This window comes from Mixophyes fleayi, chromosome 10 (genome assembly GCF_038048845.1).
Source record: "Mixophyes fleayi isolate aMixFle1 chromosome 10, aMixFle1.hap1, whole genome shotgun sequence".
In the NCBI taxonomy this organism is placed as follows: domain Eukaryota; kingdom Metazoa; phylum Chordata; class Amphibia; order Anura; family Limnodynastidae; genus Mixophyes; species Mixophyes fleayi.
This window is the reverse complement of record NC_134411.1, coordinates 21,643,608-21,658,461: the sequence shown is the minus strand read 5'-3', so window position 1 is coordinate 21,658,461 and position 14,854 is coordinate 21,643,608. Positions and strand designations below refer to the sequence as shown.

General features: G+C 42.3%; 1 protein-coding gene across 3 annotated transcripts in view; it reads left to right on the top strand.

Annotated features, from left to right (window-relative positions):
• MPPED2 (metallophosphoesterase domain containing 2) overlaps nt 1–14,854 on the top strand; it is a 125,113-nt gene that overhangs the window by 27,813 nt on the left and 82,446 nt on the right. For all 3 annotated transcript variants that reach the window (XM_075188024.1, XM_075188025.1, XM_075188026.1), the window contains exon 3: nt 2,276–2,457. In XM_075188024.1, the coding sequence (XP_075044125.1) occupies nt 2,276–2,457 (182 nt within the window). The remainder of the gene's footprint in view (nt 1–2,275; nt 2,458–14,854) is intronic.

Below are 14,854 nucleotides of genomic sequence, written 5' to 3'. Positions count from 1 at the left end.
TCCAATGCAGAGCAGAGCTGTATTGTAACCCAGTGCAATGAAGATAATCAACTCTGCTTGATGGAATGAATGTGTGGCTACATAAACATATAAAGAAGATCGATATACAATGCAGTATATTTAGTCCAAGTTGCAGCAGAGCTTCTGCAAACTTATGTAAAGTCATCCAAAGGTGGAAGAGACACTTAATGTCGCCAAATTTGGTAAAGTCTCTAGATGCTCACTAAACTTTCAGAAATCCTTGACATTGTACCTTCGACCTGGTTTTCTCCGATCCTACTGGGCCAGAGGCATACCAATTAAATGGGTGACTTATGGCTATCCCTTATCTCCGTATACAGCTTCCCAAGAACATAGGCTACTTACATCGTCTTAATATCGTCTTAATATTTTAAAATTAATTGAAGCTGTCACTAAAGAGGTTGAGGTTTGGGGTTGTCTCCATCTCTCCTTTATGGGCAGGGCAAATTTGCTTAAGATGATATACTAGACCCCTCTATCCAGTCCAGTCCAGTGTCTACCGCTCTTGCTAAATCACAATGATATCTCATGCAACTTTATTTGGAACAAAAAGAAATCTAGAATCAAGCTATTCAGACTCCAGGGGGTAAATGCATCCAGCTTAAGAGTTATCCGGCGGGTTTGAAAAGTGGAGATGTTGCCTGTAGCAACCAATCAGATTCTAGCTTTCATTTTGCAGAATGTACTAAATAAATGATAGCTAGAATCTTTTTGGTTTTTCAAACCCGCCGAAAAACTCTCAGCTTGATACATTTACCCCCAGCAGTCCAGGATTAATGATGGTATTAATTTGCCTAATGTAGATCTCTATAATCAGGCTGCCCAACTTAGGTACCTACAGAATTGGATACAGGGGTCTAAAACCTATGCCCATTACCTGCCGGGAACAAAATTTTCTCCCTGGCCTAAAACTAACCATTTTCGCCATGTCCATGGTCTCGAGGTTCCAGTGGAGGTCTTTGATAAGACTGTCTTGATCTCCACTGGAAAGTTGTGGCACATATTACGGTATAGACAAAAAATGAATCCTTATCTCTCTGTCCATCTCCCTCTGCTTGGGAATCCTAACTTTCAGGATGGAGCCTATCCCTTCACTCTCTGGACCGACACGGGATTTGTATGATGGGACGTTTCTTGAACTCCTCTACCAAGAAGCCCTTGACTTTCCAACAGTGAGGGGTCCGACATGAAGGGATTAGGGCGTCCAACTTAGCTTTCTTGCATGCCTAACATTATGCGAATTTAGTGGCCCGATCACTTTCTAATCATGATTGGGACAGCCCCCTAGATTCTCTGCTTCTTTGACTACCTTGCAAAACCACTACCTTTTTAATTATCTCCCTTTAACTGCAGTATGGGCTATCTTTGAAATATTGGCCAGAGGTATTAAAACTATCAGTAGGCAGTAGAAAACTATTACTGGCGATTTTGACAGCTGCAAAGTATTCTCCAGATGATGGTGCAGAACATTCCACCACCCCCTTCCTTATATTTGGAAGACTTCTCCATGTATTCCGAATGGATTGGGTGGAAGCATCCATGATGACAGAACAATGTACCTGGGCCTTTTTTGACATGTGGGAAATCTTCACTGAGACTCTCACTGACCCAATTAAAGAACATGTTTGGGGGTGTTTTAAGGACATTGTTTGGTATGGTACCTGTGTATGTGCTAACGATTCACCTATCATTCTTTGATTCATTTAATTACCATTCTCGCCTCCGGGGGTGGCTCCCACGTACTGCGTGCTAAGTGATACCCCATCTGTGTACTTGCTGCTGGCCCTTTTCCAATGTTATCTTGATTTTGTTGTTTTAATTACTGTTGACAATGTTCCGTGAGCTCTGCTTAGCTTCCTCCCAAGATCTGTCCTGGTTGACATGTGTATCCACTGTTGAATTGTTAGCTTTGATTGTCCTCGATTGTACACCTTATTTACGAACTTGTATGTTACTTATGACATGCTTTAATATAATATACAAAAAGCAAAGAAAAAACTAAGAACATTGTTAAAGCCTTGTTCATGAATTGATACAAAATGTTCTTAATGAATTGGAATGTCGCCTTTTTTTAGAATTCTAACATTGCTTCCTGTATATACTTTGTTGGGTAGAAGTATTGTTTACTCTGAATTAATAATTAACGCACTATAATCCTGTGTGTGCTGTGTTTTGAAGTTTGACTTTCTCTCTCTCCTTTTCAGCTGTTCCATCCTGTGTGTCCTAACACTCCTTTTAATTATCTCTGCTCCAGGGTAGACCCCATCCCTTACGACACACCCAAACCAGCCGGCCACACGCGTTTTGTCTGCGTCTCTGACACACACTCCAGGACAGATGGCATCCAGATGCCGTACGGGGACATCCTCCTGCACACGGGTGACTTCACCGAGCTGGGTCTGCCTTCCGAGGTTAAGAAGTTTAATGACTGGTTAGGTAAGGATCTGTGGCTGCTCAGTGACCCTAATTAACCTGGTTGTGCCCATCTCCCTCTTTGTCTTCTAATTGAATGTAAGCACTTGACTCTACTCTATACCCAACACGGACTAATGTGCAGTTAAAGATAAACTAAGAATGAAAAGCATCAATTGTACTTTTGCTTTTTACATATGCTAAAGAGGACGTTCAGGAACCACTGGTGACCTCTATTCTCTTATGTTTGTTTATAGCCGGTACTGTGAGATTGCCTCATTGCTTGCTATACTATTATTGTGTATAATAGATAATAAGCCATGACAAATATTAGTATATATTATTGGACCACATATTCAAAGGTTTTTTTTGTTTGTTTGCTTTTCTACATTGTTAGTCCATTATCCTTTTTTTCTTTTATAAGAACCTGAAGGCTGTTTAAAATATTTTGACAAACAGGCGTCAACTGTTTTCCCACTGTGTTAAGTTTTTATGATGAAAAGGGTATAGTTGAGTTTATTAGCTAATGTAGGACTATATGATTTTCTGTGTAGTTACCAGTTTTATGGTGTCTCTTTCAAAAAGATTGTGTGCTTTTATGTACGTACATGTGACTATCCATTCACCTCCCATGTTATTTAGTTTTGAGTGACTATGACTTAGTGTTATTGTTTTATTTATGTTTTTGCTTTTTTAGCTGATTAGTTATCAGCTGCCCCAGTGATATTTAGTTGTTAAAAACCGGCATGGGCTGGCTGCAGACTTTAGCCCGGTGGGGCAAACACACATAACTGACCCATAAGTAGCAGCCCATCCTTAAAGGGCGGTTTTTGGTACAATATATATTTATCAAGAGGCTATTTTAGTGTTGCTTAACCCAGTGGTACTTTATTATTATAAATGATAAATCTTGAATAATTAAAATAAAAAATGCACTAAAAAAACAAACCTTTATTTATTTTATATACTCCTTCTACCTACAGAACTGGGTTTTTTTTTACATACCTGTCTGATTATAATGGGATATATATTATATATTTATATCATATTATAGCAATAGATTGTATAATATTGTTCTATTACAGTACTGAACACAGGGGCTGATTTATCAAAGTGCAAAAAGCCCTTTTGCTTTAAAAAAAAAAATGATGTTTTTGCCAGCAATAGGGTTTAAACAGAGCATTGTTGAACAGAGCACAGGGTATCAATCTGACACCCTGGCCCAGAGCTGGATTAAAGCTCTGGGGGGGCAGGGGTAGTTTAGACAAGGGGAGACCCCTATTATGTAACATGGTTGTCATTTTTGACAAATACACAGGCAATGCTGTGTGCTCTACTGTTAGTTGCACACAGTTCTGCCTTCATGAGCAGTACAGTGTCAGACCAAATCCTGACTAAATGAGACAGTCATCTAAATCCAGGACTGCCCCACCAGGTTCAGAACAGCTGGTAGACTGTCCTGCTCTCTCCTACCTGTTCTTGTCACTTTCACCACCTGTGGCTGCTGGTGTCTTTAGTTCAGTTTCTGCTTGTCTGGATCCTGGAATGTTGGGGGCCGTATTTGGGGGAAACAAAATGAGTACATGAAATTTAGAAAACTCCAACCAGCCCTGGTGTTAAATCAATATAGCACCCACATTTTATAATTAGGCATCCCTTCTGCCCCAACATTAAAATAATAGGTTTATTTATTAAATGTGAATACTGTTTCCCTCCCTCCAAACATATATATATATATATATTATGAGAGAGAGATGTGTATACATCTATATCTCAATTAGTTTGACTTGGTTCTGGTTTCATTTATTGGTTATAATAATCAGATTGTCATATAACTTGTGGTAATAAATACTTGTTGGCAAAATTAGAGAGCATATAAAGCTCTGTGCTCGAATTGGCACTGCCGTAGTTGTGCCCTAATACAGTCTGCTTTGTGTACAATGCTTTCTTTTATATCATATTGTCCAATCACTACTAATCACAATGGGTTTCATGGAAAGTTGGTTTGTTGCTTCCCTGAATGTTTACATCTGTTACAGTGAAAGGTGTACTTAAGCATTTCACTTCTGGAATGCTATGCAGTCTTTGTATGGGTCTTCTGGATATATTGGAACGTTCTGATGAGCAACTGAAGTGTGAGCCCTAGAGTTATCGTAATACAGCCCCAAGGCAGCCATCCAGCTGGTCTGAAGAGCCGGGGTGGGAAACAGTGCCAAATTTTATAATATTTGTTCTTCCAATTTGGAATTATGCATATAATATGTTTGCACATAGGATTATCATGGGATACACCCAAAACAAATTAATTTAATGGAAAACCTGGGAAGGAGATGTGTCCCAGTGATAAATACATATAGTATATAGACTTAGAGATTTTACTAAGGTACAGTAGGACTTGGTGGTGTGAGCTTACAATCTATAAGTAGATTGGGTTTTCGTTCTGAATGGCTTTGGCTATATCTTGTCACTCATTCCATATCACTGCTGTGAGTTGCTAGTATTGCCCTAAAAGTGTTAAATGTTGATTGTCTATGGCCCTCCACGTGTGTGTGTGGTTTGCTTTGGTGATCCAATATTGTGTATGGTTCGTGCAGTGGCTCTGTGAGTCTGACCACGGCTTACTCCACGGTTTGTTTGTTTTTTTTTGGGGGGGGGGGTCTTTATGTGGTGGATTGCATTTGCTAGAGATGAGCATTGCAGGGTGTTCCTAAGGAAAATAAGGTAGTTCATCTTTTTATTTTGGGCCACCTCTTTCTTTGGTGTGGCTCATTAGGACACTGGGGTTGGTGCTGTGATGTGTTGAAGATTATATCTGCTGATTAGTTTGGCGTTTCCAGGGCAACGCTTCATTTATGGTCATGATGGTTCCATCAGGTAGTATTGGTGCAGCCTGTGGCCCTCTGAACTGTTAAAGATTGTGGACATAAAGGGTGGTTGGGTGGTTGACATCAGGTATGTCTCTTCCACAAATGTTGGTTTAGATTAGAGATGTTCACTGACCCCCATGTTCTGGTTTTGGTTTTGGATCTGGATTAACTTCGTGTTTTGGTTTTGTTTTTGGCAAAACCGCCCTTTCGTGTTTTGGTTTTAGATCCCGTTTTTTTTTTTTATTATTATTTTTTTTTCATAATATCCGTATTTTTTTTTTTGCTAATATCACATATTTTTGCTTTTTTTCCCCCCCCTACATTATTATTAACCTCAATAACACTAATTTCAAGCCATTTCCAGTCACTTTTGACCACCTCACAGGTCACAATATTATTTTCATACACTTTCAGACAAAGACTGCAGTGACCTGGCTGGAGGCTAAGCGACAGAGCAATGACTCAAACACACGGCAGTTCCTAGCACATCTAGGACACATTGTCACACAGCAGTGGCAGAAAAGAAAAATGTTGCAATTAGCAATGGAGCTCTCCTCTTTGTGTGTAACCTATATAACACCGTACAATTTGACTGCAAATTCAGAAGACCAAGCCTGCCAGCCCTAGTATTTGTATTTCAGCAATGACAATTAGCAATGGAGCAATGCAGCTCTCCTCTTTGTGTGTTAACTATATAACACTGTACATTATGGGACTGCACATTTAGAAGACCAAGCCTACCAGACCTATTAATTCTTTCTATTTCAACATTGACAATTAGCAATGGAGCTCTCCTAAATGTCATTGTAGACTTTGAAGAACACTGCTACCCCCTCCTCTTTCTATTCTACCTATGACGCTGCCCAACTGCACTACAGGCTGCCAAGAACTGTGCTACCCCCTTCTGTGTCCCTCTGTGAAATGGCGTTGGATCGCCGTTGGGGGCAGTACTTATAGAACCTAAAACTCCCGAGATCCGATGACGTAACAATGACGGTTTCCCTCGTTTTCAATTCCAAGGGCGCGCAAAAGTACCGAGCCGTTTCGGTACTCGGATCTGCTAAGTTCGGGTGTGTTCTGTTCTCAGGGAACTGAACCTGAGCATCTCTAGTTTAGATCTATGTATAATACTTTGACAACATCGTGAACCTTCCATGTTTTCATATATTACTGTTATGTTCTGTTCCAGTGGGAACTTGTGTCTGGTGTGGTCTCGCCGCTCCTGTGTCATACATCGCCTCTCTGTGCCGATACTTACAGGTTAAGAAGATTGTTTGCGGCTTTATCCTAGCCGTGTCATTCCTACATATGCATTGCAGCTCTTTTGCCAGTCTGCAGCATCTATGTCGTTGCCATTTGGCTAAATCCTAAATGTTCTCTAGGCCTGATAAATAATCTATATCGGTTTTGCATAAAACTTTCCCGACTGCACACAGAACGACCTTTGTGGTCACTTAGTGACTGAAAAGGTCTGCAAGATAATTTATTTGCATTGTTTCCACAGGAACACATCCCTTGGGCCTTGTAACTCTGCAGACACTTGACCTTGGCAATTGTTAAATGCTTTAAACACAGTTAGTTTAAATAATTGTTTTCATTTGATCTGTTGTGACCTAAAAGCAAGAGAACACGTCTTTACCGAGTCAGGATCATCTTACAGTTCACTTCTCCCAAAGCCACAGTCTCAAGTCATTTTTTATGTGAGTGTGTTCAGTAATATTATGAGACAGAAGATGAAATGTCCATATAAGAGCTTTCCCGGACTGAGATAGTCACAAAACTGTATGCCTGATGTCACATGTCACTTGTATAATACATATATATATATATATATATATATTATTGTGGAAAATTGGTATAAATTATGTTTTTATTTTTTGGGTAGTGATGTCATGCCTTTAAAATATATTAATATAATTGTTGGGCGGTGATGTCATTCCGCATGGTCACAAATGCTTGGGGGCCTATTAATTAATTAACAATTACGTTTTTTGCCTATACTTTTTTTTTCACGTTTATAATTTTTATTGAAGTTTTAAAAGTAAGGGTTAGAGAGGTACAGAAGAAAAAGGGGGGGGGGTACATAGTGGGAAGCAGACATAGCATTGTATATCAAACCATACAGCATATTTTCAAAGACATATCCACAATATCCCAACAGGATGGAAAAGAAAAGACTATATTAATGTTTAGCTCGGCGTTGGGAGTAGACCTGGCGGGGCTGGAGGTAAAGGTTATGTGTTTTGAGGGGGTGGGTTAATCTAGAACGTTCGCCTTCAGTTGTGAATTCGTGTCAAGACATCCGCTTAACAATTGGGGAGGACGGTGATATAGAATAAGGAGCATCTCATGTCTCCATTGGAAGCTATAATGAATCTTCGTAATAATTTTGTGATGGGTGGGGAGGCGGGGGGGACGGGGGACGGACTGTTTCCAAAGTTGCGCGATTGCCGCTCTAGTGGCTACTAAGATATTTCCCCAAATATATCTGTAATTTTTGGGCAATTGTTCAGGATATAAATGAAGGTGGACAGCAAGTGGGGTCGGAGCTAAGGATATAGAGGTAACTTCCTTGCAAGGTCAAACACCTCTCGCCACAAGGGCCGAATAACTGGGCACGATCAAAACACATGCATAAGGTATTGCCTATACTTTTCAGATGGATTTATTGAAAATCATCCCAGAACAGCGCATTCGATGACTTCACTTACCTTAGTCTGTCTCTTTCCTCTGATCACTATCGCAAAGTGGCTTCACACAAGCGTGACCTAAGGTCATTCACGCTCAAAGGCATTTTGCGATAGTAACTGGAGGGGAGAGCAGGTAGGCTGCGGTGAAGGATCCAGAGATACCTCAATGCTCTCTCCATAGGGTAGAATGGCGTTGGCCAATAGGCTCAAGCTCCGAAAATCTCTTTTTGGAGCTTGTTAAATTGCCCTAGACAGTAGGCCCCATTAAAAAATATGGGGACTGTGGTTTAATGTTAAACTTAGACTAATGCAGGAGATATGTATGATATCTCCTGTGTTAGGCTTTTGTTATATAGCTCTGTAACTAAAGCTGTGTACCCACTACACGGTTTTCGTCCAATAATCGGCTCAATCAGCCGACATACGACCGCTCGTTCAAAAGTCAGGTCAGTGTGTGCAGTGACACGATGGTCGAAAGTCTGTCCAAATGGACGATTGTCGCCTCATTTGGTTGGTCGTACCATTTAATATTTTCGTTCCAATCTCGTTTCCGCTGTGTAGTGTGTATAAACTTCCGACCGATCCACAACAGTGAGTACGAAATTACAGTCATTGCTCACGACAACATGGCTGTAAAAAGTCGCTAAAGGGACATCCGCTCTTCCCTTTATCGTCCTAAACAAGGCTAGTGTGCATGCAGTCCATGGACCGAGCGATCGGAACATCGATCGCATGTAAAATCGCTCGGCATAAAAAGTTGGTGGAAAATTCTGTAGTGTGTACCCAGCTTTAGAAATGCCTAAACCATACCAAAAAGCAGTTGACACATAGTTTATGGCTTAATAAATAGTGACATGTAATTTTTCCTGCATATATACTAAAATATAATTCAAACTGAAGGGAATAAAAGACAAATTATACATTAGAAAGTGAAGGTAAAACTGTCAAGTAAACATGAAAACTGGAATAACCTAACTAAAAATTACCCCCCTCCCACCCTTGGAAATGACCTAGAGCCGCTCTGCGGATTCTATTATACCCAGTGCACAGAGCAAAGTAAGTCCGTGCTGTATTAAAGAGCAAGGATAATAAATCTGCCTTTATGATATAGAGACTTTGCTTGAAAGCTCAGAAGCTAGCCAGAAAGATGAAGGAGCACCTTTAGTCAAAGATGCAGTAGGTCATGTACAATCCAGTTAATGTTAATCTTCTTAAGGTGGGCAATCACCTTTAGGTTCTCATAATAAATAGGATCATGGACTTGGCCCAGGTCACGTGACTTCCAGCGTAACATTTTAATCCATTGTTCCCGCTGAAAGGATGTTCCCAGTGAAGTATATGAGCTAGACTAGTTGTATCCTTAATTAGGCTATTTAGCAGTGCAGACTAAGCAGAGCGAGTGAAAATGAAGACATGCTCTTAGCAAAACAAATGCACATAATTCTGCCTAAAGAACTCTAGTTCTCTTTATTGTCGTTAAAGTAAACGTAAAAATTAACTGAACTGCTTTGTTACTTCCTCGATTCTCTCAAAACAGTGTTATCTAGGCACAAATAGTCAGTTATGAACTTCGAACAGTGCTCCAATTACCAGCATTGTTATGGAAAATGGTAGAACAATACCTTGACTTTTCCTTTATTAAGTTTGCGTGTGTGTCATTTTGTTCTTCCCTCATGTTTTAAGCTGTGGTGATCACCGTTAGGCTCTCCCATTGTTGTGGAACTACAAGTCCCAGCATGCTTTGGCAGCGTCTCTTCCCTATACTGTGCCACAGAGACAGCAGTGAAATACCTAGCATGGATGTAAAAGCAACCGATTGTCTGTAGATGTATATCTCAATGTCAATCCAATTGAAGTTACCTGGAAAGATGAAAAATTGCATTAAGTTGGGCAGCACGGTGGCTTAGTGGTTAGCACTTCTGCCTCACAGCACTGGGGTCATGAGTTCAATTCCCGACCATGGCCTTATCTGTGAGGAGTTTGTATGTTCTCCCCATGTTAGCGTGGGTTTCCTCCGGGTGCTCCGGTTTCCTCCCACACTCCAAAAACATACTGGTAGGTTAATTGGCTGCTATCAAAATTGTCCCTAGTCTGTCTGTCTGTGTGTGTGTGTTAGGGAATTTAGACTGTAAGCTCCAGTGGGCAGGGACTGATGTGAGGTCTCTGTACAGCGCTGCGGAATTAGTGGCGCTATATAAATAAATGGTGGTGGTGATGATGATTAAGTCCAACGGGGATTCACTGCAAAGATTTGCCCCTGGATAGGGTAGAAATAATAGCTCAAAGGATTGTTGTATCATTACTACTGTACTATTTCTTGGTCCAGTGACAACACAGATGCTGTATGCTGCAGGTCTGTACAGTTTTCTTTTATGTCTATACAATCACCATCTTCCCCCGCTATTGCAATGATTATGAAGTCCATTTAGTTGTTACTGTACACTTGTCTCACAGTGCTGTCTGTGTAGTATGTATTTAATTTAATCCTACCCGGTGTTTTTTCAATACGGCAGAATTTTGGGAGTCTGAGGCTAGCACACAGAAAGCATGCGGTCATAAAGATTAGCAGGCTGTGTAATTCAATTTCAGGCCATTAGTCACTTTTATTTATTTTATGCTTTCTGTCTGTTGGACCTCCTCCCCCCCCCCCTCCCCCCGTCTCCGCTCTTCCTCTTTCACTTCCTGAGTCTCACTCGTTTCTCCTCTTCTTTTTCTTTTGTTCTTTTTTGTACCGTTTTACTTTTCTCTTCCTTTTTTCTATGCCTCTCTTTTTACTTACTTCCTTTCTTCTTCTCCCAAATCTTCTTTCTTGTCCTTCTGTGTACTCGCTCCTCCTCCCGAGTTCTCTGATTTCCTCCATCATCCAATCATTCATCAAAACCTCTTTCTCTTAGTTTTCTCTCTGGGGAAGGTTGAAAAAAATAAATAACTGGGGAAAAAAGCAGCACCTCCTTCCCCCCCACACACACAAAAGTAAATAAATGAAAACAGCTTGTGCTGCCAGCCTAGACTGGTATCTGTAAAACCAGCATTGGATTCCGCAAAAATGCAAATACCAGCGGTAGGCTATATCAGCCAGGGGCTAGTGCCACTATAGCAGGAACATCTGCAGTATGGGGTCCCTCTGCTGTAGTGCCAATCGGCCCTAGGTTCGGTCAGCATGGGGCTGAGTCCCTTAGAGGGAATGGGCCTTCAACATGTTTTAAAAGGTGCACTACTGTTGCCAGCATGTCCTGGCCATTATTAAGTGGTTTGGCATGCTTATGGCTGCCAGGGACTACAAGTACCAGCTTGCCCTAGCATCCGGGGCCCAGTGGAGCCTTTAGTACACCTTGTAAAAATGTTTAAAAAACAAAAACCAGCCAAAACACACACATAACACTAAAAACACCCACACCATGGGTGAAGGCTGGCACCTACAGATGGCAATCCCAGTATTGGCAAGATTGGTGTTGACCATCATCATCCATACGGAATCTTTCACCAGGAGGGGGGTGCAGCTGAACCTGATGCACCTCCTCGGAGGCGTATCTGCATCTGCTTGCACCTCTACATACTAAGTTACTTCCTGTTCTCGGGCTAGAGCAGCCTGCCCCAACTCCTCCTCCCAGTGTAGAGCCGCAATGGGCAGATACGTCTATGTCTGCGCGTCAAGTTTAGACTGCGTCATTCTACTGCACCTGGGCAGCTCATTTTGCTCTTAAGAGCTGAGGCTCTTTATATCTTCCCATCACTGTTTCCAGGCTGTGCAGCCTTCGTGCCTTTTCCTGTTTTGCTTTTACTTGATGTGATGCCAGCTTGTAATGTCTTTGTAGTTGTTTTTTTTTAGTTTATTTCATTCTTCCAGTCTGCTGTATATTGTTCTTGTATTTATTTGTTTCCATGATAAAGTGCTTAGCCAGGTTGTGGTATGATGAGTTGTCTGGTGCTGTTTATATGTGGGGGGGTGGGGGGAGATGCTCATTGAGTAAAATATCTTTCTAAATCCACAAAACATATACATATTGTTAAATTCTTTGTGTTGTGGGCATGATTCTTGATCAGGGTTTGAAGGGTGTAGACCTGATCGGTGGTCAGGGGCTGGCTGGCAGCTAGGGGACAGTCCAACCAAGTGGCGCAGTGTATAACCAAAGTATGGAACCCTGGCGTTAGACAATCATCATCATCAGCTGTTTATATAGCGCCACTAATTCCGCAGCGCTGTACAGAGAGCTCACTCACATCAGTCCCCACTAGAGCTTACACTCTAAATTCCCTAACATACACACACACACACACACACACAGACCAAGAGAGACTAAGGTCAATTTAATAGCAGCCAATTAACCTACTAGTATGTTTTTGGGGTGTGGGAGGAAACCGGAGCACCTGGAGGAAACCCACGCAAACACGGAGAGAACAAACAAACTCCACACAGATGAGGCCATGGTCAGGAATCCTTCTATTACCTCCTTCTCCATTACAGACCCAGAAAGTAATCTGCATAGACCCACCAACCAGGGCCTTCCCCCATAAAATGCACCCTCTCCATCCGTTACATATAATTTTAATATCTTTTCCTTAAAAACAGATTCCCTTTTTTACATGTGGACGTAATATGAGATGCACCAGTGTGTCCAGTCTGCATTTAGTTATCAATGGCCTGATCCACTCTGCTCCTTCCGTCAGAACCTTCTACATTCTGCATCCCTGCAGACGCTGTCATTTTCATATACAAACTTCATGCCTATCCAGCATAAACAAATACATATGTTTTAAAGAGGGTACGTGGCAGCACAAAGCATCAGTGGGGGGCGTGGGTCTGTACTTTTGCACATTCTTAAATTATTCTTACTATTCCTGTAATGAACAAAGTGTCAATATCTGGGTCCAGGACTTTAATCAGAGCAATGATAATACTTGTGTCTTGGAAGGGAGAGGAAATAATTTAATATCACTATTCAGTGGTTATTCAATGGAGGAAGGCAGTCTACCCTGTTTAATAGCCGCAGTTTGGGGAATGTGGCTCCCTCTTTGTGAGCAGACCAGCAGGAAGTTAGACACACCTGTCCTGACAGGTCAAAATCAGGACTGTCCCCCCATAATTGGGAGAGTTGTCAGACAATACTGCGCTCACCTGTCTGTTACTGCAGCTTTGACTACATGCTGTGGCTGCTGGTGTCTACGTTCAGTCGCTGCTTGTCTGTCTTCTCCAAAGAGGGCCAACATTCCAGGATCCAGAGTTACTATTCACCTCCAGGAAAGCCAAGCAATAAGTGAACACTCTATGCCTCTCTTCCCCCGACTGATTCAACAATAAATTAATAGCACCTACTTCTAATAATTAGGCTACTTTTCCCCCATCCAGCCCTGAGATTAAATTGCATTTAATACATTTGCGTCCTTTCCGATAAATGGTCCAGGCATAAAAATGGCGTATTTCCTCCAACCAGCCTCAACACTAAATCTGTAGCATTCAATAAATAGATAATAAATAAATTCAGCCAATTCCAACATTAATTAATAGCATGTGCTTGCTCTGTGCCTCCCCGTAGCATAGCTTGCTCTGTGCCTCCCCGTGGCATTGCTCGCTCTGCGCCTCCCCGAGGCATTGCTCGCTCTGCGCCTCCCCGCGGCATTGCTCGCTCTGCGCCTCCCCGCGGCATTGCTCGCTCTGCGCCTCCCCGCGGCATTGCTCGCTCTGCGCCTCCCCGCGGCATTGCTCGCTCTGCGCCTCCCCGCGGCATTGCTCGCTCTGCGCCTCCCAGCGGCATTGCTCGCTCTGCGCCTCCCCGCGGCATTGCTCGCTCTGCGCCTCCCCGCGGCATTGCTCTCTCTGCGCCTCCCCTGCGGCATTGCGCGCTCCGTGCCTCCCCCGCGGCATTGCTCGCTCTGCGCCTCCCCCGCGGCATTGCTCGCTCTGCGCCTCCCCCGCGGCATTGCTCGCACTGCGCCTCCCCCGCGGCATTGCTCGCACTGCGCCTCATCCGCGGCATTGCTCGCTCTGCGCCCTCGGGTTATAAGCTCTGCGCTCTCTTTGTCTTCTCCTTGCTCCGTTTCTCATTGTTTTTCTCTCTTTTCACTGTTCATGTTCTTGTTACAAAAATGTTATACTCTATTGTATACTCTATTGTACTCTAGCACCCTGTTCATAGTAGCTTCTCAAATACACTCAGCATTTTATTTATTATGATCTTGGCTGCAATTAAAATAATTATTTAATGTTGTATTCAAGATCTTATTCTTGGGTTCTGTGAATTTGTGCTCATGCATTTATTCTTTACCAGGATACTATAAGAACTCTACTTCCTTATTGAAATATGTCTGCATTGTGCAAAGGCTGTTATAGAGAGGAATGTGTGTGTATATGAGTTCTCTTTATTCCTCTCCCAGCATGTCCCCCAGGAGAACACCTCCTACAAGCTCCTAGCTGGTATTTTCTATGCGGTTGTGGGATGCTGATAATTATTTAACAGCTTCCCTTGTTTTGCACACTAAACACTGAAAGAATTTCTTGCTAGAAAAGATTAGTTCCGAGTTCTATTATACGCTCCCTGCAGAGACCGAGCTGCATAATACCATGAAAGAATTTCAAATGACTTGTTATCATTTGCATACAAACTACACCAATAATCACATTTTATAATATTGGAAATCATGTGAGAATCTAGTAGTAACATCCCATTCTCTAGGGCAGAGGTGCTCAAACCCAGTCATGCTACCGACAGGTCTCGTCTTCAGGATTAATAAATGGGGAAACTCACATTTTCAATATAAAATCATACTTACCTACTTTCTTCAGCTCCCTTCCGGGAGCCAGCCAGTGGAGGGGGGCGTGAAGGGGCGGGGTGGCCGAAATCGCGTCATTTCGGACGCGCCCCCTGT